This window comes from Somniosus microcephalus, chromosome 9 (assembly GCF_052327205.1).
Source record: "Somniosus microcephalus isolate GS21.2 chromosome 9, FLI_Smic_1.0, whole genome shotgun sequence".
Classification (NCBI taxonomy): Eukaryota; Metazoa; Chordata; class Chondrichthyes; order Squaliformes; family Somniosidae; genus Somniosus; species Somniosus microcephalus.
This window is the reverse complement of record NC_140995.1, coordinates 249,485,325-249,513,069: the sequence shown is the minus strand read 5'-3', so window position 1 is coordinate 249,513,069 and position 27,745 is coordinate 249,485,325. Positions and strand designations below refer to the sequence as shown.

At 48.2% G+C, this 27,745-nt stretch overlaps 1 protein-coding gene across 5 annotated transcripts in view; it reads left to right on the top strand.

Annotated features, from left to right (window-relative positions):
• mrpl2 (mitochondrial ribosomal protein L2) overlaps positions 1-27,745 on the top strand; it is a 54,779-nt gene that overhangs the window by 24,039 nt on the left and 2,995 nt on the right. For all 5 annotated transcript variants that reach the window (XM_085998135.1, XM_085998137.1, XM_085998136.1 and 2 more), the window contains 4 exons: positions 4,746-4,887; positions 7,344-7,459; positions 14,548-14,658; positions 14,985-15,058. In XM_085998135.1, the coding sequence (XP_085854261.1) occupies positions 4,746-4,887; positions 7,344-7,459; positions 14,548-14,658; positions 14,985-15,058 (443 nt within the window). The remainder of the gene's footprint in view (positions 1-4,745; positions 4,888-7,343; positions 7,460-14,547; positions 14,659-14,984; positions 15,059-27,745) is intronic.

The following is a 27,745-nucleotide window of genomic DNA, read 5'->3' as shown; positions in this document are numbered from 1 at the left end:
TCAAAACCCTAGGATGTAGGCCATCAGGTCCAGGGGATTTATCGGCATTCAGTTGCATTAATTTCTCCAGTACTATTTTTTTACTAATACTAATACCTTTCAGTTTCCCATTCTTGCTAGAGTCTTGCTTCTCCACTATTTCCGGGAAGTTTTTTGTGTATTCTTCCGTGAAGACAAACACAAAGTATTTGTTTAATTTCCCTGCTATTTTCTTATTCCCCATTATAATTTCTCCTGTCTCAGCCTGTAAGGGACCCACGTTTACTTTTGCTAATCTTTTCCTCTTTACATACCTATAGAAGCTTTTACAGTCTCATTTTATGACTGTCGCTAGTTTACTCTAATAAGAAATTGATAAAGAAAGGGAAAATAGAATATGAGGACAGGTTGCACAGACTGGGCTTGTGTTCCCTCGAGTTTAGAAGATTAAGGGGTGATCTAACTGAGGTGTTTAAGATGATTAAAGGATTCGATCGGGTCGAGAGAGAGACACTATTTCCTCTGGTGGGGGGAGTCCAGAACAAGGGGGCAGAACCTTAAAATCAGAGCCAGGCCGTTCAGGGTGATGTCAGGAAGCACTTCTTCGCACAAAGGGTGGTGGAAATCTGGAACTCGCTCCCCCAAAAGGCTGAGGATCAATTGGAGCTTTGAAGACTGAGGTTGATAGAGTTTTGGTGGGTAAGGGTATCGAGGGATGTGGAGTAAAGGCGGGTAAATGGAGTTAAGATAAGATCAGCCATGATCTCATTGAATGGCGGAACGGGCTCGAGGATCTGAATTACCTCTTTGTTCCTATGTTCCGATCCGCAAAAAGACCGCGGTCCATTTAATTCACCTTCTCCCGCCCGGGCAGTCCCATGATCCAAAGACCGCGGTCCATCGAGTTCACCGTCTCCCACCCTGGCAGTCCCATGATCCAAAGACCGCGGTCCATCGAGTTCACCTTCTCCCGCCCTGGCAGTCCCATGATCCAAAGACCGTGGTCCATCGAGTTCACCGTCTCCCACCCTGGCAGTCCCATGATCCAAAGACCGCGGTCCATCGAGTTCACCTTCTCCCACCCTGGCAGTCCCATGATCCAAAGACCGCGGTCCATCGAGTTCACCGTCTCCCACCCTGGCAGTCCCATGATCCAAAGACCGCGGTCCATCGAGTTCACCTCCTCCCGCCCGGGCAGTCCCATGATCCAAAGACCGCGGTCCATCGAGTTCACCTTCTCCCGCCCTGGCAGTCCCATGATCCAAAGACCGCGGTCCATCGAGTTCACCTCCTCCCGCCCGGGCAGTCCCATGATCCAAAGACCGCGGTCCATCGAGTTCACCTTCTCCCGCCCTGGCAGTCCCATGATCCAAAGACCGCGGTCCATCGAGTTCACCTTCTCCCACCCGGGCAGTCCCATGATCCAAAGACCGCGGTCCATCGAGTTCACCGTCTCCCACCCTGGCAGTCCCATGATCCAAAGACCGCGGTCCATCGAGTTCACCGTCTCCCACCCTGGCAGTCCCATGATCCAAAGACCGCGGTCCATCGAGTTCACCGTCTCCCACCCTGGCAGTCCCATGATCCAAAGACCGCGGTCCATCGAGTTCACCGTCTCCTGCCCTGGCAGTCCCATGATCCAAAGACCGCGGTCCATCGAGCTCACCTTCTCCCACCCTGGCAGTCCCATGATCCAAAGACCGCGGTCCATCGAGTTCACCTTCTCCCGCCCGGGCAGTCCCATGATCCAAAGACCGCGGTCCATCGAGTTCACCTTCTCCCGCCCGGGCAGTCCCATGATCCAAAGACCGCGGTCCATCGAGCTCACCTTCTCCCGCCCTGGCAGTCCCATGATCCAAAGACCGCGGTCCATCGAGTTCACCTCCTCCCGCCCGGGCAGTCCCATGATCCAAAGACCGCGGTCCATCGAGTTCACCGTCTCCCACCCTGGCAGTCCCATGATCCAAAGACCGCGGTCCATCGAGTTCACCTTCTCCCACCCTGGCAGTCCCATGATCCAAAGACCGCGGTCCATCGAGTTCACCGTCTCCCACCCTGGCAGTCCCATGATCCAAAGACCGCGGTCCATCGAGTTCACCTTCTCCCACCCTGGCAGTCCCATGATCCAAAGACCGCGGTCCATCGAGTTCACCTTCTCCCGCCCTGGCAGTCCCATGATCCAAAGACCGCGGTCCATCGAGTTCACCGTCTCCCACCCTGGCAGTCCCATGATCCAAAGACCGCGGTCCATCGAGTTCACCTTCTCCCGCCCTGGCAGTCCCATGATCCAAAGACCGCGGTCCATCGAGCTCACCTTCTCCCGCCCTGGCAGTCCCATGATCCAAAGACCGCGGTCCATCGAGTTCACCTTCTCCCGCCCTGGCAGTCCCATGATCCAAAGACCGCGGTCCATCGAGCTCACCTTCTCCCGCCCTGGCAGTCCCATGATCCAAAGACCGCGGTCCATCGAGTTCACCGTCTCCCACCCGGGCAGTCCCATGATCCAAAGACCGCGGTCCATCGAGCTCACCTTCTCCCGCCCTGGCAGTCCCATGATCCAAAGACCGCGGTCCATCGAGTTCACCTCCTCCCGCCCGGGCAGTCCCATGATCCAAAGACCGCGGTCCATCGAGTTCACCTTCTCCCACCCTGGCAGTCCCATGATCCAAAGACCGCGGTCCATTGAGCTCACCGTCTCCCACCCTGGCAGTCCCATGATCCAAAGACCGCGGTCCATCGAGTTCACCGTCTCCCACCCTGGCAGTCCCATGATCCAAAGACCGCGGTCCATCGAGTTCACCTTCTCCCACCCTGGCAGTCCCATGATCCAAAGACCGCGGTCCATCGAGTTCACCTTCTCCCGCCCTGGCAGTCCCATGATCCAAAGACCGTGGTCCATCGAGCTCACCTTCTCCTGCCCTGGCAGTCCCATGATCCAAAGACCGCGGTCCATCGAGTTCACCTTCTCCCACCCTGGCAGTCCCATGATCCAAAGACCGCGGTCCATCGAGCTCACCTTCTCCCGCCCTGGCAGTCCCATGATCCAAAGACCGCGGTCCATCGAGCTCACCTTCTCCCGCCCTGGCAGTCCCATGATCCAAAGACCGCGGTCCATCGAGTTCACCGTCTCCCACCCTGGCAGTCCCATGATCCAAAGACCGCGGTCCATCGAGCTCACCTTCTCCCACCCTGGCAGTCCCATGATCCAAAGACCGCGGTCCATCGAGTTCACCTTCTCCCGCCCTGGCAGTCCCATGATCCAAAGACCGCGGTCCATCGAGTTCACCGTCTCCCACCCTGGCAGTCCCATGATCCAAAGACCGCGGTCCATCGAGCTCACCTTCTCCCGCCCTGGCAGTCCCATGATCCAAAGACCGCGGTCCATCGAGTTCACCGTCTCCCACCCTGGCAGTCCCATGATCCAAAGACCGCGGTCCATCGAGCTCACCGTCTCCCACCCTGGCAGTCCCATGATCCAAAGACCGCGGTCCATCGAGCTCACCTTCTCCTGCCCTGGCAGTCCCATGATCCAAAGACCGCGGTCCATCGAGCTCACCTTCTCCTGCCCTGGCAGTCCCATGATCCAAAGACCGCGGTCCATCGAGCTCACCTTCTCCCGCCCTGGCAGTCCCATGATCCAAAGACCGCGGTCCATCGAGTTCACCGTCTCCCACCCTGGCAGTCCCATGATCCAAAGACCGCGGTCCATCGAGCTCACCGTCTCCCACCCTGGCAGTCCCATGATCCAAAGACCGCGGTCCATCGAGCTCACCTTCTCCCGCCCTGGCAGTCCCATGATCCAAAGACCGCGGTCCATTGAGCTCACCGTCTCCCACCCTGGCAGTCCCATGATCCAAAGACCGCGGTCCATCGAGTTCACCGTCTCCCACCCTGGCAGTCCCATGATCCAAAGACCGCGGTCCATCGAGTTCACCGTCTCCCACCCTGGCAGTCCCATGATCCAAAGACCGCGGTCCATCGAGCTCACCTTCTCCCACCCTGGCAGTCCCATGATCCAACAATAGTGGAGTTATTGACTGATCACAGCAATCAATCTCGATCAGTGAGTCTACAACAGACCCAGACACGAGGCGAGGAAAAGCTCAGAGGTGGAGAGCTTTGGGAACCTGTTCCTCCCGAGCACTCTGCACTCACCACACGTCCTGTCTCAGGTTACTCATAGACTGTGTCCGCAAAATATTATTTTGTGAAAGAAATCTATCTACTGTGTTTGTGAATGAACCAGTGCTAACTGCTTCCAGCGTCTCCCAAGGGAGCCTGTTCCATAGATTGACCACTCGCCTTGGGGGGTGGAGGGAGTCCCAGACTTCCTGCCCAGGTTGGGTGTCTGTTGGTGGTTTACCGGGAAGGTTGGGTCAGTTCAGGGCCTGGGGTGGTACTGTGCACTGAGCTGGAAGGTTAGTCTGTTCTCTGCTGGGAGGGAGTGTTCCTGGCTGTGCACATTCCACATTTTCTTTACACAGGATTACACCGGATATACAGCACAGAAACAGGCCATTCGGCCCAACCGGTCCATGCCGACGTTTATGCTCCACTCGAGCCTCCTCCCGTCTTTCCTCATCTAACTCTTATCAGCCTAACCCTCTATTCCCTTCTCCCTCATATGCTTATCTAGCCTCCCCTTAAATGCATCGATACTATTCACCTCAACCACTCCCTGTGGTAGCGAGTTCCACATTCTCACCACTCTCTGGGTAAACAAGTTTCTCCTGAATTCCCAATTGGATTTCTTGAACCCACTGCAGGGAAGGTCCAAGTGCACGGGATTGGAGGTGGACACAAGCAGCGCTATCGCATGATCGACTTCCAGCGATTACACTACGAACCCGGGAAGGAAGGGCGTCCGTTCGAGGAGAAGGTGGTTCAGGTTCGCTACGACCCGTGCAGGTACGCTACCAGTCTGTGAATATATGGATCTGGGCTGGCACAGGGTGTGGCACAATGAAAGAAAAAGGACTGGCATTTCTGCAGCACCTTTCATGGCCTCAGGACGTCCCAAAGCACTTTACAGCCAATGAAGTACTTTTTGAAGTGTGGTCACTGTTGTAATGTGGGAAACATGGCAGCCAATTTGCGCACAGCAAGCAGAAATGTAAAAATGACCAGATAATCTGTTTTAGTGATGTTGGTTGAGGGATAATTATTGGCCCCAGGACACCGGGGAGAACTCCCTGCGCTTCTTCAAAATAATGCCACGGGATCTTTTACATCCACCTGAGAGAGCAGGCAGGGCCTCGGTTTAATGTCTCATCTGAAAGGTGGCACCTCCGACAGTGCGGCGCTCCCTCAGTACTGCCCCTCCGACAGTGCAGCGCTCCCTCAGCACTGACCCTCCGACAGTGCAGCAGTCCCTCAGTACTGACCCTCCGACAGTGCAGCGCTCCCTCAGTACTGCCCCTCCGACAGTGCAGCGCTCCCTCAGTACTGCCCCTCCGACAGTGCAGCGCTCCCTCAGTACTGCCCCTCCGACAGTGCAGCAGTCCCTCAGTACTGAATTAGAGTTTCCGCTTAGATTTTGTCCTCAAGTCTCTGGAGTGGGACTTGAACCCACAACCTTCTGACTCAGAGGTGAGAGTGCTGCCCACTGAGCCACAGCTGATACTTAATATAACGGCGAGGGCCTGGTGTGGGTCAGTGTGGGATTTATATAACAGTACAGGGATGGGGTGGGTCAGTGTGGGATTTATATAACAGTACAGGGATGGGGTGGGTCAGTGTGGGATTTATATAACAGTACAGGGATGGGGTGGGTCAGTGTGGGATTTATATAACAGTACAGGGATGGTGTGGGTCAGTGTGGGATTTATATAACAGTACAGGGATGGGGTGGGTCAGTATGGGATTTAGATAACAGTACAGGGATGGGGTGGGTCAGTATGGGATTTATATAACAGTACAGGGATGGTGTGGGTCAGTGTGGGATTTAGATAACAGTACAGGGATGGGGTGGGTCAGTATGGGATTTATATAACAGTACAGGGATGGTGTGGGTCAGTGTGGGATTTAGATAACAGTACAGGGATGGTGTGGGTCAGTGTGGGATTTATATAACAGTACAGGGATGGGGTGGGTCAATATGGGATTTATATAACAGTACAGGGATGGTGTGGGTCAGTGTGGGATTTATATAACAGTACAGGGATGGGGTGGGTCAGTGTGGGATTTAGATAACAGTACAGGGATGGGGTGGGTCAGTGTGGGATTTATATAACAGTACAGGGATGGTGTGGGTCAGTGTGGGATTTATATAACAGTACAGGGATGGGGTGGGTCAATATGGGATTTATATAACAGTACAGGGATGGTGTGGGTCAGTGTGGGATTTATATAACAGTACAGGGATGGGGTGGGTCAGTATGGGATTTAGATAACAGTACAGGGATGGGGTGGGTCAGTGTGGGATTTATATAACAGTACAGGGATGGTGTGGGTCAGTGTGGGATTTATATAACAGTACAGGGATGGTGTGGGTCAGTATGGGATTTATATAACAGTACAGGGATGGGGTGGGTCAGTATGGGATTTATATAACAGTACAGGGATGGGGTGGGTCAGTGTGGGATTTATATAACAGTACAGGGATGGGGTGGGTCAGTGTGGGATTTATATAACAGTACAGGGATGGGGTGGGTCAGTATGGGATTTATATAACAGTACAGGGATGGGGTGGGTCAGTATGGGATTTATATAACAGTACAGGGATGGGGTGGGTCAGTGTGGGATTTATATAACAGTACAGGGATGGGGTGGGTCAGTGTGGGATTTATATAACAGTACAGGGATGGGGTGGGTCAGTGTGGGATTTATATAACAGTACAGGGATGGGGTGGGTCAGTGTGGGATTTATATAACAGTACAGGGATGGGGTGGGTCAGTATGGGATTTATATAACAGTACAGGGATGGTGTGGGTCAGTATGGGATTTATATAACAGTACAGGGATGGGGTGGGTCAGTGTGGGATTTAGATAACAGTACAGGGATGGTGTGGGTCAGTGTGGGATTTATATAACAGTACAGGGATGGTGTGGGTCAGTATGGGATTTATATAACAGTACAGGGATGGGGTGGGTCAGTATGGGATTTAGATAACAGTACAGGGATGGGGTGGGTCAGTATGGGATTTATATAACAGTACAGGGATGGGGTGGGTCAGTATGGGATTTAGATAACAGTACAGGGATGGTGTGGGTCAGTATGGGATTTATATAACAGTACAGGGATGGTGTGGGTCAGTATGGGATTTATATAACAGTACAGGGATGGGGTGGGTCAGTATGGGATTTAGATAACAGTACAGGGATGGGGTGGTCAGTATGCTATAACGGTGATATTGTGCGACAGGTCTGCTGATATTGCGCTGGTTGCTGGGGGCAGTCGGAAACGCTGGATTATCGCCACCGAGAACATGGAGGCTGGTGACGTGGTGAAGACGTCGGGACAGATTGGGCGAATGGCAGGTGAGGGGCTGGGGTCTGAAACAGGGTCCCGCTCACCTGGAAATAACACCGAAGGGTGTTTTTGTGACTGGAGGGCTTTTTCCAGTGGGGTTCCGCAGGGCTCCGTACTAGTTCCCTTGCTTTTTGTGATATATATCAACAATCTTGACTTGAATAGAGGGGGTATGATTAAGGAGTTTGCAGATGATACAAAAATTGGCCGCGTGGTTGATACTGAAGGAAGGAAGCTGTAGACTGCAGGAAAATATCAATGGACTGGTCAGGTGGGCAGAACAGTGGCAAATGGAATTCAATCTGGAGAAGCGTGAGGTAATGCATTTGGGGAGGCCTATCAATGCAAGGGAATACACATTAAATAGTAGAATTAAGTGATACATTTTGGTAGAAAGAATGAGGAGAGGACATATAAACTAAATGGTACAATCTTGAAGTGGGTGCAGAGACTGGGGGTATGTGTGCATAAATCGTTGAAGGTGCTAGGGCAGGTTGAGAAAGCGGTTAAAAAGGCTTGTGGGATCCTGGGCTTCATAAATAGAGGCAGAGAGTACAAAAGTGTGGAAGTTATGATGAACCTTTATAAAACACTGGTTCGGCCCCAACTGGAGTATTGTGTCCAATTCTGGGCACCGCACTTTAGGAAGGATGCGAAGGCCTTAGAGAGGGTGCAGAAAAGATTTACGAGAATGATTCCAGGGCTAAGGGACTTCAGTTACGTGGATAGACTGGAGAAGCTGGGGTTGTTCTCCTTGGAGCAGAGAAGATTGAGCGGAGATTTGATAGAGGTGTTCAAAATCATGAGGGGCCTGGACAGAGTAGATAGAGAGAGACTGTTCCCATTGGCGGAAGGGTCGAGAACCAGAGGACACAGATTTAAGGTGATTGGCAGAAGAACCAAAGGCGACAGGAGGAAAAACTTTTTTACGCAGCGAGTGGTTGGGATCTGGAATGCACTGCCTGAAAGGGTGGTGGAGGCAGATTCAATCACGGCTTTCAAAAGGGAATTGGATAAGTACCGGAAGGAAGGAAATTTGCAGGGTTACGGGGAAAGGGCGGGGGAGTGGGACTGGCTGAAGTGCTCTGCAGAGAGCCGGCACGGGCTCGACGGGCCGAATAGCCTCCTCCTATGCTGTAACCATTCTATGATTCTGTGATACTGAGAAGTGCAGAAGATCAGAGGGACCTTGGAGTGCATGTCCACAGATCCCTGAAGGTAGCAGGCCAGGTAGATAAGGTGGTTAAGAAGGCATACGAAATGCTTGCCTTTATTAGCCGTGGCATAGAATACAAGAGCAGGGGGGTTATGCTTCAACTGTATAAAACACTAGTTAGGCTGCAGCTAGAGTACTGCGTGCAGTTCTGGTCACCACATTACAGGAAGGATGTGATTGCATTAGAGAGGGTACAGAGGAGATTTACAAGGATGTTGCCTGGGCTGGGAATTTTAGCTATGAGGAAAGATTGGATAGGCTGGAGTTGTTTACTTTGGAACAGAGGAGGCTGAGGGGAGACTTATTTCAGGTGTCTAAAATTGAGGGGCCTGGATAGGGTGGATAGGAAGGAGCTATTTCCCTTAGCAGAGAGGTCAATAACCAGGGGGCAGAGATTTAAAGTAATTGGTAGAAGGTTTAGAGGGGAGTTGAGAAGAACTTTTTTCACCCAGAGGGTGGTGGGGGTCTGGAACTCACTGCCTGAAAGGGTGGTAGAGGCAGAAACCCTCATCACATTTAAAAAGTACTTGGATATGCCCTTGAAGTGCTGTAACCTACAGGGCTACGGACCAAGAGCTGGAAAGTGGGATTAGGCCGGATCGCTCTTTGTCAGCCGGCACACAGACAATGGGCCGAATGGCCTCCTTCTGTGCTGTAACTTTCTATGATTCTATAGCTGAGCGACCGATACCTGGATATGGATGATCGGAACCGAGCTCCCGAATGAGATTAAACCCATCATAGATTCATAGAATAGAAGATAGGAGCAGGAGTAGGCCATTCGGCCCCTCGAGCCTGCTCCGCCATTCAATGAGATCATAGCTGATCATCCAAATTCAGTACCCGGTCCCTGCCTTTTCCCCATACCCCTTGATCCCTTTAGCCTTAAGAAATATATCCAACTCCTTCTTGAATATATTTAATGAATTGGCCTCCACTGCCCTCTGTGGTAGAGAATTCCACAGGTTCACCACTCTCTGGGTGAAGAAATTCCTCATCTCTGTACTAAATGGCTTACCCCTTATCCTTAGACTGTGACCCCTGGTTCTGGACTCCCCGACCATCGGGAACATCCTTCCTGCATCTAGTCTGTCTAGTCCTATTAGAATTTTATAAGTTTCAATAAGATCCCCTCTCATTCTTCTAAACTCTAGCGAATATAAACCTAATCGACCCACTCTCTCTCCATACGTCATTCCTGCCATCCCAGGTATCAGTCTGGTGAATCTTCGCTGCACTCCCTCCATGGCAAGGACATCCTTCCATCAGCCCCTCGATAGGAGCTGAGCCCAGCCCCTCGATAGGAGCTGAGCCGAGCCGCTACACTGCCATCCCTTCACTGACCCTGGGACTTAATTAAAGGGGTAAGTCATGCCAGGAGAGCCCAGCCCCGTGTTATGCTCCTCTTGCTCTATGTGGGAATTCAGGGACGCTGCCAGTGTCCCTGACGACCATGTGCGCCAGAAATGCATCCAGCTGCAGCTACTAACGGGCCGTATTGAGGCGCTGGAGCTGCGGATGGATGGGTTGTGGAGCATTCACGATGCTGAGAGGGTTGTGGATTACACGTTTGATAAGTTGGTCACGCTGCAGGGTAGGGCTGCACAGGCAGAAGGGAAATGGGTGACCACCAGGCGGAGCAATAGAAGCAGGTAGGTAGTGCAGGGGACCCCTGTGGCCATCCCCCTTTCAAACAGGTATACCAATTTGGATACTGTTGAGGGGGATGACTCACCAGGGGAAGGCAGCAGCAGCCAACTTCCTGGCACCAGGGGTGCTTCTGCTGCTCAGGAAGGGAGGAAAAAGAGTGGGAGAGCAATAGTGGTAGGGGATTCTATCGTAAGGGGAACAGATAGGCGTTTCTGTGGCCGTAGACGTGACTCCAGGATGGTTTGTTGCCTCCCTGGTGCCAGGGTCAAGGATGTCGCTGAACGGCTGCAGGGCATTCTGAAGGGGGAGGGTGAACAGGCAGAGGTCATGGTTCACATTGGGACCAACGACATAGGTAGGAAGAGGGATGAGGTCCTGCAGCAAGAATTTAGGGAGCTAGGTAGCAGATTAAAGAGTAGGACCTCAAAGGCTGTAATCTCTGGATTACTCCTGGTGCCACGTGCTAGTGAGTATAGGAATAGGAGGATAGAGCAGATGAATGCGTGGCTAAAGAGTTGGTGCAGGAGGGAGGGCTTTAGTTTCCTGGATCACTGGGCCTGCTTCTGGGGAAGGTGGGACTTGTACAAGTCGGACGGGTTGCACCTGAACCAGAGCGGGACAAATATCCTTGCGGGGAGGTTTGCTAGCACTGTTCGGGGGGGTTTAAACTAAAATGGCAGGGGGTTGGGAACCTGAGCAGGGAGACAGAGGAAAAGAAAACAGGGATAAAAGCAAAAGATAGGAAGGAGAAAAACAAAAGTGGCAGTCAGAGAAATCAACGGTTTAAATCAAACGTGGCCACAGTAAATAATAATTCTAATAGGTCTAAGAGCATTAAAAAAACAAGCCTGAAGGCTTTGTGTCTTAATGCGAGGAGCATTTGTAATAAGGTGGATGAATTGGCTGCGCAAATAGAGGTAAACGAATACGATTTGGTTGGGATTACGGAATCGTGGCTCAAGGATGGCCAAGACTGGGAACTCAACATCCAGGGGTATTCGATATTCAGGAAAGATAGGCAAAAAGGAAAGGGAGGTGGGGTAGCATTACTGGTTAAAGAAGGGATTAATACAATTGTAATGAAGGATATTAGCTCTGATGATGTGGAATCTGTATGGGTAGAATTGTGAAATACTAAGGGGAAAAAAACATTAGTGGGAGTGGTATATAGACCTCCCAACAGTAAGGCGGAGGTTGGGGATGGCATTAAAAGGGAAATTAAAGAAGCGTGCAATAAGGGCACAGCAGTCATCATGGGTGACTTTAATCTACATATAGATTGGGCCAACCAAATTAGTAACAATACTGTGGAGGAGGAATTCCTGGAGTGTTTACGGGATGGTTTCCTGGACCAATATGTCGAGGAACCAACCAGAGATCAGGCCATCTTAGACTGGGTATTATGTAACGAGAAAGGATTAATTAGCAATCTTGTTGTACGAGGCCCCTTGGGTCGGAGCGATCATAATATGATCGAATTCTTCATTAAGATGGAGAATGAAGTAGTTGACTCAGAGACAAGGGTCCTCAATTTAAATAAAGGAAACTACGATGGTCTGAGGAGCGAGTTGGGTAGGATTGATTGGGGAATGTCACTCAAAGGGTTGACGGTGGATAGGTAATGGCAAACATTCAAAGACCGAATGGATGAGTTACAGAATTTGTTCATCCCAGTTTGGCATAAAAATAAAACAAAAAAGGTGACTCAACCGTGGCTAACAATGGAAATTAGGGATAGCATAAGATCCAAGGAGAGGACACATAAATTGGCTAGAAAAAGCAATAATCCTGAGGATTGGGAGCAGTTTAGGAGTCAACAAAGGAGGACAAAGGGATTAATTAATTAAGTAAGCTAGCAGGGAACATAAAAACTGACTGTAAAAGCTTTTATAGATATGTGAAGAGAAAAAGATTGGTGAAGTCAAGCGTAGGTCCCTTACAGTCAGAATCAGGGGAATTTATAATGGGAAACAAGGAAATGGCAGACCAACTAAATACATACTTTGGTTCTGTCTTCACAAAGGAGGACACAAATAACCTCCCAGAGATGCTGGGGAACATAGGGTCTGATGAAAGGGAGGAACTGAAAGAAATCAGTATTTGTAGGGGAATGGTGTTAGGAAAATTGATGGGACTGAAGGCCGATACATCCCCAGGGCCTGATGGTCTACATCCCAGGGTACTTAAGGAAGTGGCCCTAGAGATAGTAGATGCATTGCTGGTAATCTTCCAGAACTCGATAGACTCTGGAACAGTACCCATGGATTGGAGGGTAGCTAATGTTACCCCACTATTCAAAAAAGGTGGTAGAGAAAAAGCGGGGAATTATAGACCGGTAAGCCTGACATCGGTAGTGGGGAAAATGCTAGAGTCTATTATAAAAGATGTAATAGCAGAGCACTTGCAAAGCAGTGACAGGATCGAACAAAGTCAACATGGATTTACAAAAGGTAAATCATGCTTGACTAATCTACTGGAATTTTTTGAGGATGTAACTGGTAAAATAGATAAGGGAGAACCAGTGGATGTGGTGTATTTGGACTTTCAGAAGGCTTTCGATAAGGTCCCACATAAGAGATTAGCGTGCAAAATTTAGGCACATGGGATTGGGGGCAAGGTATTGACCTGGATAGAGAACTGGTTGGCGGACAGAAAGCAAAAAGAGTTGGAATAAACGGGTCGTTTTCCGAGTGGCAGGCAGTGACTAGTGAGGTACCGCAAGGAGCGGTCCTAGGACCCCAGCTGTTCACAATATATATTAATGATCTGGACGAGGGAATTGGATGTAATATCTCCAAATTTGCAGACGACACAAAGCTGGGTGGGAGGGTAAGCTGTGAGGAGGATGTCGTGAAACTCCAGTATGATTTGGACAGGTTGGGTGATTGGGCAGAAACATGGCAAATGCACTATAATGTGGATAAATGTGAGGTTATCCACTTTGGTGGCAAAAACAGGAAGGCAGATTATTATTTGAATGGCAATAGATTGGGAGAAGGGGAAGTGCAAAGAGACCTGGGTGTTCTTGTGCACCAGTCGCTGAAGGTAAGCATGCAGGTGCAGCAGGCAGTTAAGAAGGCAAATGGTATGTTGACCTTCGTAGCAAGAGGGTTCGAGTGCAGGAACAAGGATGTCTTGCTACAGTTGTACAGGGCCTTGGTGAGACCGCACCTTGAGTATTGTGTGCAGTTTTGGTCGCCTTACCTGAGGAAGGACGTTCTTGCCATGGAGGGAGTGCAGCGAAGATTCACCAGGCTGATACCTGGGATGGCAGGAATGACGTATGAGGAGAGATTGTGTCGATTGGGCTTATACTCACTGGAGTTTAGAAGATTGAGAGGGGATCTCATCGAAACCTATAAAATTCTGTCAGGTCTGGACAGACTAGATGCAGGAAGGATGTTTCTGATGGCCGGGGAGTCCAGAACCAGGGGTCATAGTCTAAGGATAAGGGGTAAGCCATTTAGGACAGAAATGAGGAGGAATTTCTTCACCCAGAGAGTGGTGAACCTGTGGAATTCTCTGCCACAGAGGGCGGTGGAGGCCAGTTCATTAAATATATTCAAGAAGGAGTTGGATATATTTCTTAAGGCTAAAGGGATCAAGGGATATGGGGAGAAGGCAGGGACAGGGTACTGAATTTGGATGATCAGCCATGATCTCATTGAATGGCGGAGCAGGCTCGAGGGGCCGAATGGCCTACTCCTGCTCCTATCTTCTATGTTTCTATGACTGTGGGAGCAACTGATGGCTGCACAGTCTGGCAGTAACGGAGCCTGGGCCCTGCTCTGCTTGATGTTCCAGCCAGTACAACACTGTCTCCGGGACCTCCTGGACTGGGATCGAGTGACTGCAGGGATCACAGAGGAATTTTCCCCCTCATTCACCCCTGGGTTTCGATGTTTCCTTACCTCTCCCCGGGGATCACATGGCAAACGAGGGTTGGAGGTCACTGTTGTGAAGTAGGAATCGGGTTAGCCAATCTGTGCAGAATAAGGGCAGAGAACACGGCTGGACAAAGGAATGGGATTAAGATAGAAAGCAACAAGTGGGAATGGAGAGACGGAGGAAGAGGGGGAGAGAAGAGAGAAAGATGAGGGACGGAGAGAGGTGGGGGAGGTGGGAGGGGTCTATTGTGGTTTTGAGAATGTCTGAGATTTGGTCCGCTCTGTGAACCAATGTCCGGATCTGGTCCCGAGTAAAACTAATGGCTCCCAATCTCCTTCACAGTGTCTGCCAGAGAGGGAGATGCGTATCCGCTAGGAGCGCTTCCCATAGGAACCCTGGTCAATAACCTGGAGCTGGCTCCCGGGAAAGGTGCCCAGTATATCAGAGCCGCAGGTCAGTCTCTCCCTCCCCCCTCCCTCCCCTGCTCTCCCCCTCCCTCCATCACTCTCTCCCTCCCCCTCCCTCCATCGCTCTCTCCCTCCCCCCCCTCCCTCCATCGCTCTCTCCCTACCCTGCTCTCCCCCTCCCTCCATCACTCTCTCCCTCCTCCTCCCTCCATCGCTCTCTCCCTCCCCCCTCCCCCCCCCCCCATCGCTCTCTCCCTCCCTCCCTCCCCCCCCCTCCCTCCATCGCTCTCTCCCTCCCCCCTCCGCTCTCCCACCCCCACTGCTCTCAGGGTACGGGGTATTATTTCACTGACTGGGATTCTCTGTCTGTAGGGACGTGCGGAGTGTTGCTGAGGAAGGTAAATGGCACCGCCATCGTACAGCTCCCCTCCAAACGGCAGGTTCAGGTAATCTCAATCTCCGTCTCTCTCTCTCTCTCTCTCTCTGGTCTCACGCACTCTCTCTGGTCTCTCTCTCTCTAGTCTCACGCTCTCTCTGGTCTCACGCGCTCTCTCTCTCTCTCTCTGGTCTCATGCTCTCTCTCTCTCTGGTCTCGCTCTCAATTCAATTCAATTCAATTGAAATCGCTTTATTGGCATGACAAGTTACATCTTATGTTGCCAAAGCATCGAAAAACATTCATGTTTGTTCACAAAAATACAGATCTATCCATACAGTGTATAAACAGATATATCCCTGAGTGTATAAATATACTTTCATATAATTTATATATACTCTTTTCTTATATTTAGTGGTTGTCCCTCTGTTTATGGCAAGCTGTAACATAGTGTGCCGCTAGTGTTACGCAATTTCTCTCTTCCCCTAGTAGGTATGGGAGTTTTTGGTCGTCATTCAAATTTCTGAATTCCGGGCATATTTTTGTGAATTTTGGGTAGAAATTCTCCCTTATGCCCTGATATTTTCTACAAGCTGTGAGGAAGTGCATCTCTGTCTCCACCACTCCCTGACTGCAGTGAGAGCATATCCTGTCCTCTCTTGGTAGCCGGGTCTGCCTGTGTCTACCTTTTTCGATCGCCAGGTTATGTTCACTAAGTCTGTACATTGTCAAAGTTTTTCTCAGTTTGCTATCCTTTACCATGGTCAGGTAATCAGCCATGTTGTATTGTCTGTTTAGGGCCAAGTAGCAATTGAGTTTGCTTTGGGTTTTTGTTGTTTCTGCCCAATATGACAGATATTTTTCCTTTTGCTTAGCGACGATTGTGTTGGGTCGAATTCTTTGTGTTACGCTGTCACTGTCCTGGGGCTGGTTATTGTTAGTAGTGTTAGTAGTTACTTCACTGAGTCCCAGGACTAGTTGACTGAGGGTATTCTTCTTTATGGTCCTCTCTTGGCATTTCAGGGCTTCGTAATGATAGCATTGGGGGTTGCTCATTTCTAGGTGTTTCCAAAATTTGGTGGCTCTTTTTTGGATAGTGATTATTAATGGATATTGGCCTAGTTCCGCCCTGCATGCATTGTTTACTGTTTTCCTTTGAGTCCGGAGGATACTTTTACAGAATTCTGCATGTAGGATCTCAATTGGGTGTTTGTCCCATTTTGCAAATTCTTGTTGTGTTAGCGGTCCCCACACTTCACTGCCATAGAGTGCAATTGGTTCAATTACTGATTTGAAAATTTTGAGCCAAATGCTAATTGGGATTTCTATTTGGATTGATTTTTTAATGGCTTAGAAAGCCCTTCTTGCTTTCTCTTTCAGTTCATTCACAGCCAGTTTGAAATTTCCCGTAGAACTGATTTTTAAGCCCAAGTATGTGTAGTTAGTGGTTTGTTCAATTTTGGTTGTTCCTAGTGTGAAATTTATTTTGGGTCCCTGATGTCTGGATCTTTGCTGGAACACAAGGACTTTGGTTTTTTGGGGATTTATTGTCAGGGCCCAAGTCTGGCAGTACGACTCCAGCAGATCCAGGTTCTGCTGTAGACCCTCCTTAGTTGGTGACAGCAGAACCAGGTTGTTGAAACGGATTTTTTTGGTCCTCAATCTGGTTCAGTACAAACACTGAGTCGGAATACTGGTTTAGTTCAACAGTTGTTTTATTCTGTTGTCCCGGGAGACTTACTCTGATACAGCACCGTTCTGACTCCAGCAGAGTCTCGACAGGTTCCACCAGAGCAAGCAATCTTTCATACAGTGGGTCACATTATTATACTTTACTTTTGAAAAGACATTAACACATCGTACATTCTACACCAATCCCGAGCGAGGCGCGTACACAGTTTAAAGTGATTTCCTGGCCTGGCAGTTTGAAATAAAGAAGTCACAGTTCACTGAATGGTTTATAATATAGAAAATATGCAGGTAATGGTTTCACGATCACCTAATCATTATGGTAATGCGTGGTAATGTGTTTTCGGATCGCATATTGTCAGTATACCCTTTGCACTCCACCCTACATTGTTCCACCAGCAAGGTGTGACATCGTGGGTGCCAGCCATATTAGCATTTTACTTCCTGCTGCCTTCAGTTTCTTGAATTAACATGATCATCTCTCACAATATGCAAGTGACTCAGCGATGTCGACATTGCACCACCATTTTAGGCTAACAGGGTCCTCCATTTTAGATTGGCAGGGTCCTTGGCCATGCGGAGCGAGTTGTTACCTTATTTTTGCATTCTATATTCTCATTCCCCCCTTTTATCATTCCATGATAACCATCTAAGGTACCCTGTGATTCTGGGCTTCATCCTACTGGTCCATCTCTACTTTATTGAGTCTATTATACTCCTTATTCTGCCCTCGCAACGCGTTTCTATGCAGAGCTAGACAGATAGCGAACAACTCGATATCTTCCAATAAAATCACAAGGCTTGACTTTTCTTGTAACGCTTTACTGAACGATTCTAATTGTAAAACTGAAATACAACACAGAAATGGAAGCACACATTAGTATACAGGCGCATAACTGATATGTATACACAGATTTAGGTACGCCTGAGCAACACAGTACATTTAGTAAACTGGGAGGCATTCTCTTTAAATTAGCCCTGTACATAGTGTATGAAAATACAGCTACTAGTTAATCAGCTAGACAGAGAAAAGTTACAACTAAACATTTTCTACAACATACAGTGCACATTAATCATCCATAGCATCCTAAAATACTTACAGACAAACAATTTCCAAGACTCAAGCATGGGGACAATACAACTGCCCGGAGCCTGTGCTGCTGTAGGAGCACCGTGGTGTAGGTCTGTGTCCCAGCGAGGACTCCACGAGGACTACGTAGCAGTCCTGTGTCCCAGCGCGGCTGGTAGATGCGGCCGAAGACGCTAGGCCGGGCTGTGCCGGCAGCCTTTCTGGAAGGCCGAGTCGGGCCGGCAGCCGCCTCACGCACGTCACGTCGTACGTGCCGTGACGTCAGCACGCTACGTTGTACGTGACGTGACGTCAGCACGCTAAGGCGCGTCTTAAAGGGGCAATGGCCCTAAAAGGTAAGTTAAAGGGGCAACGGCCCCAACAGGTAGGTTATACATATATAAGTAAGTTAAATACATACAGTGAGGTTAAGTTAGAGGGAGAGGCAGCACACTCCTCCTCCATTAATTCCTTCTCGACTTGCTCCTTTACCATCTCACTCGCTTCACCCTCTATATTTAGTCATTCAATTTCTTCTTCTGATGATTTCCTTTTTTAATAGTCCATTACAGAAGTCCCATTTAGTCACGTTCCAGGATCCGAAAGCTTTAAGATTCTTGTCTTTGCACTGGAGAATATCTCTTCACATTTCTTCAGTCGATTGAACGCCCCGCCCGCGAGCAGGATAACGCTCAGAAGCAGTAATAAAGTCCTCATCTTGATTCTTGGTGATCAATCAATGCTACTTATTAGCTATTAATCTGGAAAACAACTGCTTACACAAGATCAAAAGTTAAAAACTTAAAACTAAAATTTTAAAATTAAAAATTAAAATCGTATAATAAGTATAATAAAAGTAGGATTTCGGCAGGCCAAAACAATCCAAACACAACACCAGACCTCGTAAAACTGCAGTCACCTTTATCAAGGCCGAGCATGAGTTCTGTAGTCTCCTATCAATGGCTGATCAATTAAAATAAAATTAATGATTGTTCGTAAAATCTACTATATACTGTACTGAAATCTACTGATTATCTCCCCCCCCCCCCCCCCCCTTTTGATTGGTTTCTCCAATCAATTTACAGTGGTGGAAGTGCACCCATGCGCTTCTTCCCTCGACCTTAGCTGCAGTCGGGGTTGTTAGTAAGACCTGATATGGACCTTCCCACCTTGGATCGAGACTTTTACGAGTCCAGTTCTTAACCATCACATAGCAAAGTGTACACATTCAATAACCCAAAGAGCTAACTCATCAGACATGCAAGTCTGTTCCGCGGGAGTAGTCCAGAGTTTTGATAAAGGGTTATATACACATCCCGATTCTCTCCATAAATGCTTATCACTATCAGGAGCGTCCTCCTGCAACTTAATCACCTCTTGGATGGTTGGCATTAGTTTTTCCGAGGTAGACTGATTCTTTTTGGAATTTTTAGTCTGCCTCATAATTCGGGCACAATCATTTGGTGACTCCTAGAAGCAATTTTGGCCGCCTCATCAGCGCGGCGGTTTCCTATATCTACTGGGTTTTGGCCAGTGGCAGAGCATTTAATCACAGCTATCTGTTTGGGGAGTAAAGGGGCTTGCAAGAGGTCTGAAACTAACTGACGGTGTGAGATCGGACTGCCCGAAGAGGTTAGAAATCCTCTATTTTTCCACAATTGTCCAAAATCGTGAACTACTCCAAAGGCATATCTAGAGTCTGTATGTACATTAATTCGTAATCCTTCTCCCAAAGTACAAGCTCGTATGAGTGCAAACAGTTCTCAGAAAAAAGGGATTCAAAGGCTGCTGATTCTAAGGTGACACCTTCCTGATTCACAATTGCATAACCAGAAATTCGTTTTCCCTTCTCATCAATTGAAGAACTGCCATCTGTATACATAATCACGGATTCCTTTTTGTATGTTACTCCGACTGCTTCCGTCATCGCATACTGAGATACTTGTCCTTGAAAGCCGGATAAGCTTTGAGTTTCTTTCGATTTGGGGAGATTAAGGTCTGATTGAACAGATGACATAGCGGCCCCTGTATCGACCAAAAAGGGATACCATTGATCTCGAATCTGAAGCATTAATAGGGGTTCTCGATCTGGTTGTAACATGTGGAAACGGATTGGTTTGGGAGAAATCAGTGTATGTTCCCCTTCCTCGACCTCCTTGCCAACCGCCTCTATTTCCTCGGGTCTGACCTCCCCTTCCTTGTTGTCTGGCCGGACACTCCTTACTCCAGTGGCCAGGCTGACCACAATTGAAGCATAGTCCTTGTCCTCTGCCCCTTCCTCCTCCCCCATAATTTTGTTGTGGGGGCGCATATGGCCGGCCATAAGCAGCAGCGTCGGGTCCAGTTGGGTGATTGTAATACCCATAGTTTTGGGAGTCTACCCATCCTGGAACACAATACTGGGGTTCCATTTGATATCCTGTTAGGTCTGGCCCTACTTTTGGCTGTATGGGCACGTCCTCTCGCTTCATTACATATTCCGCCTTGACCTTAACGTGGGGTTGACTTTCTGCACTCTTACTTTCTTTCCAGTAATATTTCGCAGCTCTAGTCATTTGAGTCGGGCTGTTTTCTGCCCAGTTCATATTATTGGTTTTAATGGCTGTCGCCACAGCAGCCGGAAGACAGTTCATCAGAATGGCGCAGAATTGGGGTGAATTGGCTCCTCCTTGATAATTGGTGTCCCCCGACTGTCCCTGATAAACCTCACAGAATCTCTCCAAAAATTCCTCAGGTCCCTCATCTTTCTTTGACTTAGTATCTAGGACGTTAGATATATTGATAGGTTTTTGGAGTGTAGCATTGAGTGCTGTAAGCATGTGTCGCTCCCTGTCGGCTATGAGGACGTGGGCGGTCTCTAAAGCGGCATGATTGGGGTGAGTCAGGTGTTCCAAAAATCTAGTGTGTTCGGAAGGAGTTAAAACTTGTTGAATCAAAGCCCATAGATCTCGGGAGTCTGCATTGTACACTTGTATCGTGGTTCGAAGGAAGTCCACAAACCTAGCCGGCGCCTTTTTCCTGTCTGGCATACCAGTTAGGATAGCCATTATCTCATTAGGTTTCCAAGGGAAAAATACATCTATGGTGGGGTTGGCTGCGGCAGCCGCTGCATTCGGGTTTGGCATTGTTCTTACCGGCAGATTTCTGGGCGTTCGTTTTGGTTTAGTAAGGCTAATTTCGGGTTCTGAGTCGGAACTGTTTAAGGGTGAAAGGTTGTCTTCAGAATCAGTAAGGTCACTACATGAGTCAGTGTCATCTGCTTTTGCTGGTTTATGTTGTACTAATTGTCTGGGTCTACGTTTCTTCTTCTGCCAATTCGGACTAGGGGTATTCCCCGGTTTCACGTCTTTCTTGGGATTTGTTGGATCTTTCGATCGGGTTCGACAAGCAACAGGGTCTATATAAACATCAGAAATCGGCGTGATTGGGGAGTGACTTGGGACAGTAAGGGAGGGTGTCGGTGGACTGGTAACGGACGTAATAGGGATCAAGCCAGTCTGATTTGCAAGAGGTTGGTCGGGATAAATGTTATTATATTGGGGTGGCTGAGGAGGTGGCGCGGTAGGAGTTCTAATTGTCCAATTGTTTAAGTCCTCATCTGTTCCGTCTCCCTCGGTCAACCTAAGGCCAACCATTGAACTACGTAGTTCATTTTTATCCTTTTTATCTGGCGCCATTTCAGATTTTGACCTTTTCTCATGTGCACATTCTTTCTTAAGTATTTCAATGGGTTTAGGATTCCCTCCTTCGGTTAACTTTATTCCTAACTTAACAGCATTCTCTTGCCAGCTGGCTAATAGGGAACTGTCTTTAATTTCTTGGCAATACTGTCGCCAGAGTCCAATTAGTTTCTTAGTCTTACTTCCCATGTTCTTTTTCCAAATCACTTCTTGAGCTTGTTTAACCGTTTCTAAGCTTTTGGGACCCCCTAGTGGCCATTGTTCGCTGCCTAACTTTTTATTTAAACCCCCTGAGAGTTGTCTCAATTGTTGGGCTTTGTCCGGGTATTTGTCACATAAGGTTTGTAAGGCACTGCCCTCATCACTTGTGGTATCTAGGTAATTACCCATGGTTCTTTTACACTAAGGGTTCCTTTTCAGGATTCGAGTTACTTTTTGCACGTGTCTTATATATTTCACGGATACCGGCACACAAAATGAAACGCAACACTACAATACTTACAATACTTAGACTTAACAAAAACACAGTGACGATACTTAGACTTAACAAAAAAACACAGTGAGTCGTCTATAGTCAAATAGTAATTTTAGCCTCTGTCACCGCCTGGTACAGGTATTCTTAGCCTCTGTCACCACCTGGTACAGGTATTCTTAGCCTAATTATTCAAATCGTAAATTTAGCCTCTGTCACCACCTGGTACAGGTATTCTTAGCCTAATTATTCTAATCGTACGACCCTTATCTTGCACTCCCCGAGTACAAGTTGCTATAGCTCTAGAGTCCCCGACTCTCTCTTACTTTCTTTCAAGTATTCTTTTTTCTTTCTCTAAAATCACTTATCTACTTTTTAGTCCAATCGGAGCCTGAGCGGGCCAAGTGAAATACGAGGCCGGTGCTTTACCCGACTTGGATACTTATTTCCTAAGTTTACACAGTATTCGCCAGATTGACCCAGATCTCGTCGGGACACCACACAAGAATTAGCGAGTGGCAAAACTTTTATCGGACTTACGGATCAGAGGAAAACCGAAGTGGTAAATTTAAACATACTCACTCCGGGGGCCCATTTCCTCCTCTCACGTCCAAAACTAGTTCGGCTCTTAATTTCGCGAATTCTCGGTGATCGTCCGTTGAGACCCCACTTCTGACACCAAATGTTGAAACGGATTTTTTTGGTCCTCAATCTGGTTCAGTACAAACACTGAGTCGAATACTGGTTTAGTTCAACAGTTGTTTTATTCTGTTGTCCCGGGAGACTTACTCTGATACAGCACCGTTCTGACTCCAGCAGAGTCTCGACAGGTTCCACCAGAGCAAGCAATCTTTCATACAGTGGGTCACATTATTATACTTTACTTTTGAAAAGACATTAACACATCGTACATTCTACACCAATCCCGAGCGAGGCATGTACACAGTTTAAAGTGATTTCCTGGCCTGGCAGTTTGAAATAAAGAAGTCACAGTTCACTGAATGGTTTATAATATAGAAAATATGCAGGTAATGGTTTCACGATCACCTAATCATTATGGTAATGCATGGTAATGTGTTTTCGGATCGCCTATTGTCAGTATACCCTTTGCACTCCACCCTACATTGTTCCACCAGCAAGGTGTGACATCGTGGGTGCCAGCCATATTAGCATTTTACTTCCTGCTGCCTTCAGTTTCTTGAATTAACATGATCATCTCTCACAATATGCAAGTGACTCAGCGATGTCGACATTGCACCACCATTTTAGGCTAACAGGGTCCTCCATTTTAGATTGGCAGGGTCCTTGGCCATGCGGAGCGAGTTGTTACCTTATTTTTGCATTCTATATTCTCAAGGTCGTCTGCATAGAGGAGGAATTTAACCTTGGATTCATATAGGGTGAGGCCGGGTGCTGTAGATTGTTCAAGTAGTTTTGCCAATTCATTTATGTAAATATTAAAGAGTGTCGGTGAGATTGGCGAGCCCTGCGTCACCCCCCGCCCCTGTGGGAAGTATTTTGTTTGTTTGTCTCCAATTTTAACTGCACATTTGTTGTTTGTATACATTGATTTAATTACATCATATGTTTTTCCCCCTACCCCGCTTTCGATAAGTTTCAGGAATAAACCGTCATGCCAGATGGAATCGAAAGCCTTCTGGAAATCTACAAAGCATGCGTAGATTTTGCTTTTGTTTTGATGAACGTGTTTGTCAATTAGGGTCTGTAGGGTGAAGATATGATCTGATGTTCTATAGTTTGGCAGGAATCCAATTTGGCTTTTACTCAAGACATTGTGCTCCTCAAGGAAGTTTATAAGTCTTTTGTTTATGATACTACAGAAAACCTTCCCCAGGTTACTGTTTACACAGATGCCTCGATAGTTATTTGGGTCGGCTTTGTCCCCACTTTTGTATATGGGCGTTATGAGTCCTTTGTTCCAGATATCAGCGAAGTAACCGACATTCAGAACCAAGTTGAAGAGTTTTAGGATAGCCAGTTTCATTTTATCGTCTGTGTGTTTAATCATCTCGCTTAGTATGCCGTCTGCCCCGCAAGCTTTTCCTGGTCGCAGGTCCATGAGTTTTTCAAAAAGTTCTTTTTCTGTTATTATGGAGTCTAGCGGGTTTTGGTTATCTTTTATGGCCATTTCGAGCTTTTCCAGTTTTTTACATATTTGGTGTTGCTCTGGCCTTAGTGTGTTTTTCTGGTATAATTTTTCAAAGTGGTTTTCCCATGTGTCTCCATTTTGAATGGCCAATTCGTCGTGTTGTTCTTTGTGTAGTGTATTCAAGTTGTCCCAGAAACAATTGGAATCAATGGATTCCTCAATGGAGCTGAGTGTACTCTTAATATATTGCTCTTTTTTGGTTCTGAGTGTGTTTCTGTATTGTGTTAGTGTCTGACAATAAGTAAGGTGTAATTCCTCGTTTTCTGGATGTCTGTGTTTTTGGTTTGATATTTTCCTCATTTTTTCCCTCATTTTATGGCAATCATGGTCAAACCATTTTTCATAGTTTTTTGTTTTGGGTTTGTTCTTGCGAGCTTTCAAGTTTGACCTTGTTGCCACATTATCAAAAATTGTTTAGGTTATTCACTGCCCGGTTTACGCCTTCTTTATTGTGAGTGTATATGTTATCCAGAAAGGTGTCCAAGAGAGCTTGAGTTGATTCATTGCTAATTGCTTTCTGGTATTTTTCCGTGTCGTTTTTGGCCCATCTGTACGATTTTTTAATGTTGTACAGTTTACTGGGTTGTGTTTCTATTTTGTTTGTTTCTGTCTTTTTAAGATACATAGTAATTTGACTGTGGTCTGACAGTGTTGTTTGTGGTTTGACTGTGAATGCTCTGAAAGAGGATGGGTCCAAATCCGTAATCATATAGTCTACGGTGCTGCAGCCAAGAGGTGAGCAATAGGTCGATCTTCCTAGGAGGTCTCCTATGAACCTACCATTGACAATGTACAGACCCAGGCTTCGACAGAGCTGCAGTAGCTGTTTTCCGTTGGTATTTGTCTGCTTGTCGCAGTTATGCCTGTATGGAAGGGAAGGGATATCGACGTGGTTATTCCCGAATACGTAATTGTTTCCCTGATTATTGGTGAAGTCTGGTTCTTCGCCAGTTCTTGAATTGAGGTCCCCACAGATCAACACGTTCCCCTGGGCCTGGAATTGGATAATTTCCCCCTCAATGTTGGAGAAGGTGTCCTCTTTAAAGTACGGGGATTCCATTGGGGGGATATAAAGTGCGCAAATGAAAACATCTTGGGTGTTAGAGATAATCTCCCTCTCAATTTTGAGCCACATGTGGTTTTCGCCCTTTTTTATACATTTGATGCAATTCTTAAGCTCTGTTTTAAACCAAATCAGTATGCCTCCGGAGTCTCTGCCTTGGGTTACTCCTGGCAATTTATTGGAGGGGACCACCAGCTCTGGCCGTCCCCAGGGTACACAGTGTGTCCTTTTCCTTTATACCAAGTTTCCTGTAAAATGATAATATCCAGATCTTTAGTTTCATCTATGAACTCTCTCTCTCTCTCTCTCTCTCTCTCTCTCTCTCCCTCTCTCTGGTCTCACGCTCTCCCTCTCTCTGGTCTCACGCTCTCTCTCTCTCTCTCTCTCTCTCTCTCCCTCTCTCTGGTCTCACGCTCTCTCTCTCTCTGTCTGGTCTCTCTCTCTCTCTCTCTCTCTCTCTCTCTGTCTGGTCTCTCTCTCTGGTCTCACGCTCTCTCTCTCTGGTCTCTCTCTCTCCAATTCCAATTCCAATTCCAATTCAAATGCTTTATTGGCATGAAAGTTTACAGAGAACCATATTGCCAAAGCTTACATAGCAAAAAGGTACAGTTTTCCAACATTCTGTAGGTGTCAATCGATTTGACATTTGTTGGGTACATACAATATTACTTTTAAACAATATTAATTTTAAACAGTCTTTCTACTTCATTTGGTACGTTCAATATTAATTTTAAACAGTCTCTCTCTCTCTGGTCTCACGCTCACTCTCTCTCTCTGTCGCTCTCTCTCTCTCTGGTCTCACGCGCTCTCTCTCTCTGGTCTCACACTCTGTCTCTGTCTCTCTCTCTCTGTCGCTCTCTCTCTGGTCTCACGCTCTCTCTCTCTCTGGTCTCACGCTCTCTCTCTGGTCTCACGCTCTCTCTCTCTCTGGTCTCACACTCTGTCTCTGTCTCTCTCTCTCTCTGTCGCTCTCTCTCTCTCTGGTCTCACGCTCTCTCTCTCTGGTCTCACGCTCTCTCTCTCTCTGGTCTCACACTCTGTCTCTCTCTCTCTCTCTGGTCTCACGCTCTCTCTCTCTCTGTCTCTCTCTCTCTGGTCTCACGCTCTCTCTCTCTCTCTCTCTCTGTCGCTCTCTCTCTCTCTGGTCTCACGCTCTGTCTCTCGCTCTCTGTCTCTGTCTCTCTCTCTGGTCTCTCTCTGGTCTCACGCTCTCTCTCGTCTCACGCTCTCTCTCGTCTCACGCTCTCTCTCTCTCTGGTCTCACGCTCTCTCTCTCTCTAGTCTCACGCTCTCTCTCTCTGGTCTCTCTCTCTCTCTCTAGTCTCACGCTCTCTCTGGTCTCTCTCTCTGGTCTCACGCTCTCTCTCTCTCTGGTCTCACGCTCTCTCTCTCTCTCTCTCTCGTCTCACGCTCTCTCTCTGTCTCTCTGGTCTCTCTCTCGCTCTCTCTCGCTCTCTCTCTCTCTGGTCTCACGCTCTCTCTCTCTCTCTCTCTCTCGTCTCACGCTCTCTCTCTCTCGCGCTCTCTCTCTCTCTCTCTCTCTCTCTGGTCTCACGCTCTCTCTCTATCTCTGGTCACGCTCTCTCTCTCGTCTCACGCTCTCTCGCTCTCTCTCTCGTCTCACGCTCTCTCTCTCTGGTCTCACGCTCTCTCTCTCTGGTCTCACGCTCTCTCTCTCTCTGGTCTCACACTCTGTCGCTCTCTCTCTCTCTCTCTGGTCTCACGCTCTCTCTCTCTCTCTGGTCACTCTGTCTCTCTCTCTCTGGTCTCTCTGGTCTCACGCTCTCTCTCTCTCTCTCTCTGTCGCTCTCTCTCTCTCTGGTCTCACGCTCTGTCTCTCGCTCTCTGTCTCTGTCTCTCTCTCTGGTCTCTCTCTGGTCTCACGCTCTCTCTCTCGTCTCACGCTCTCTCTCGTCTCACGCTCTCTCTCTCTCTAGTCTCACGCTCTCTCTCTCTGGTCTCTCTCTCTCTAGTCTCACGCTCTCTCTGGTCTCTCTCTCTGGTCTCACGCTCTCTCTCTCTCTGGTCTCACGCTCTCTCTCTCTCTCTCTCTGTCGCTCTCTCTCTCTCTGGTCTCACGCTCTCTCTCTCTCGTCTCACGCTCTCTCTCGTCTCACGCTCTCTCTCTGTCTCTCTGGTCTCTCTCTCGCTCTCTCTCTGGTCTCACGCTCTCTCTCTCTCTCTCGCTCTCTCTCTCTCTCTGGTCTCACGCTCTCTCTCTCTGGTCTCACGCGCTCTCTCTCTCGCTCTCTCTCTCTCTCTCGTCTCACGCTCTCTCTCTCTCGCTCTCTCTCTCTCTCTCTCTCTGGTCTCACGCTCTCTCTCTCTCGCTCTCTGGTCTCACGCTCTCTCTCTATCTCTGGTCACGCTCTCGTCTCACGCTCTCTCGCTCTCTCTCTCTCTCTCCCTCTCTCTCGTCTCACGCTCTCTCTCTCTCTCTCTCGTCTCACGCTCTCTCTCTCTGGTCTCACGCTCTCTCTCTCTCGCTCTCTCTCTCTCTCTGGTCTCACGCTCTCTCTCTCTCTGGTCTCACGCTCTCTCTCTCTGGTCTCACGCTCTCTCGCTCTCTCTCTCTCTCTCCCTCTCTCTCGTCTCACGCTCTCTCTCTCTCTCT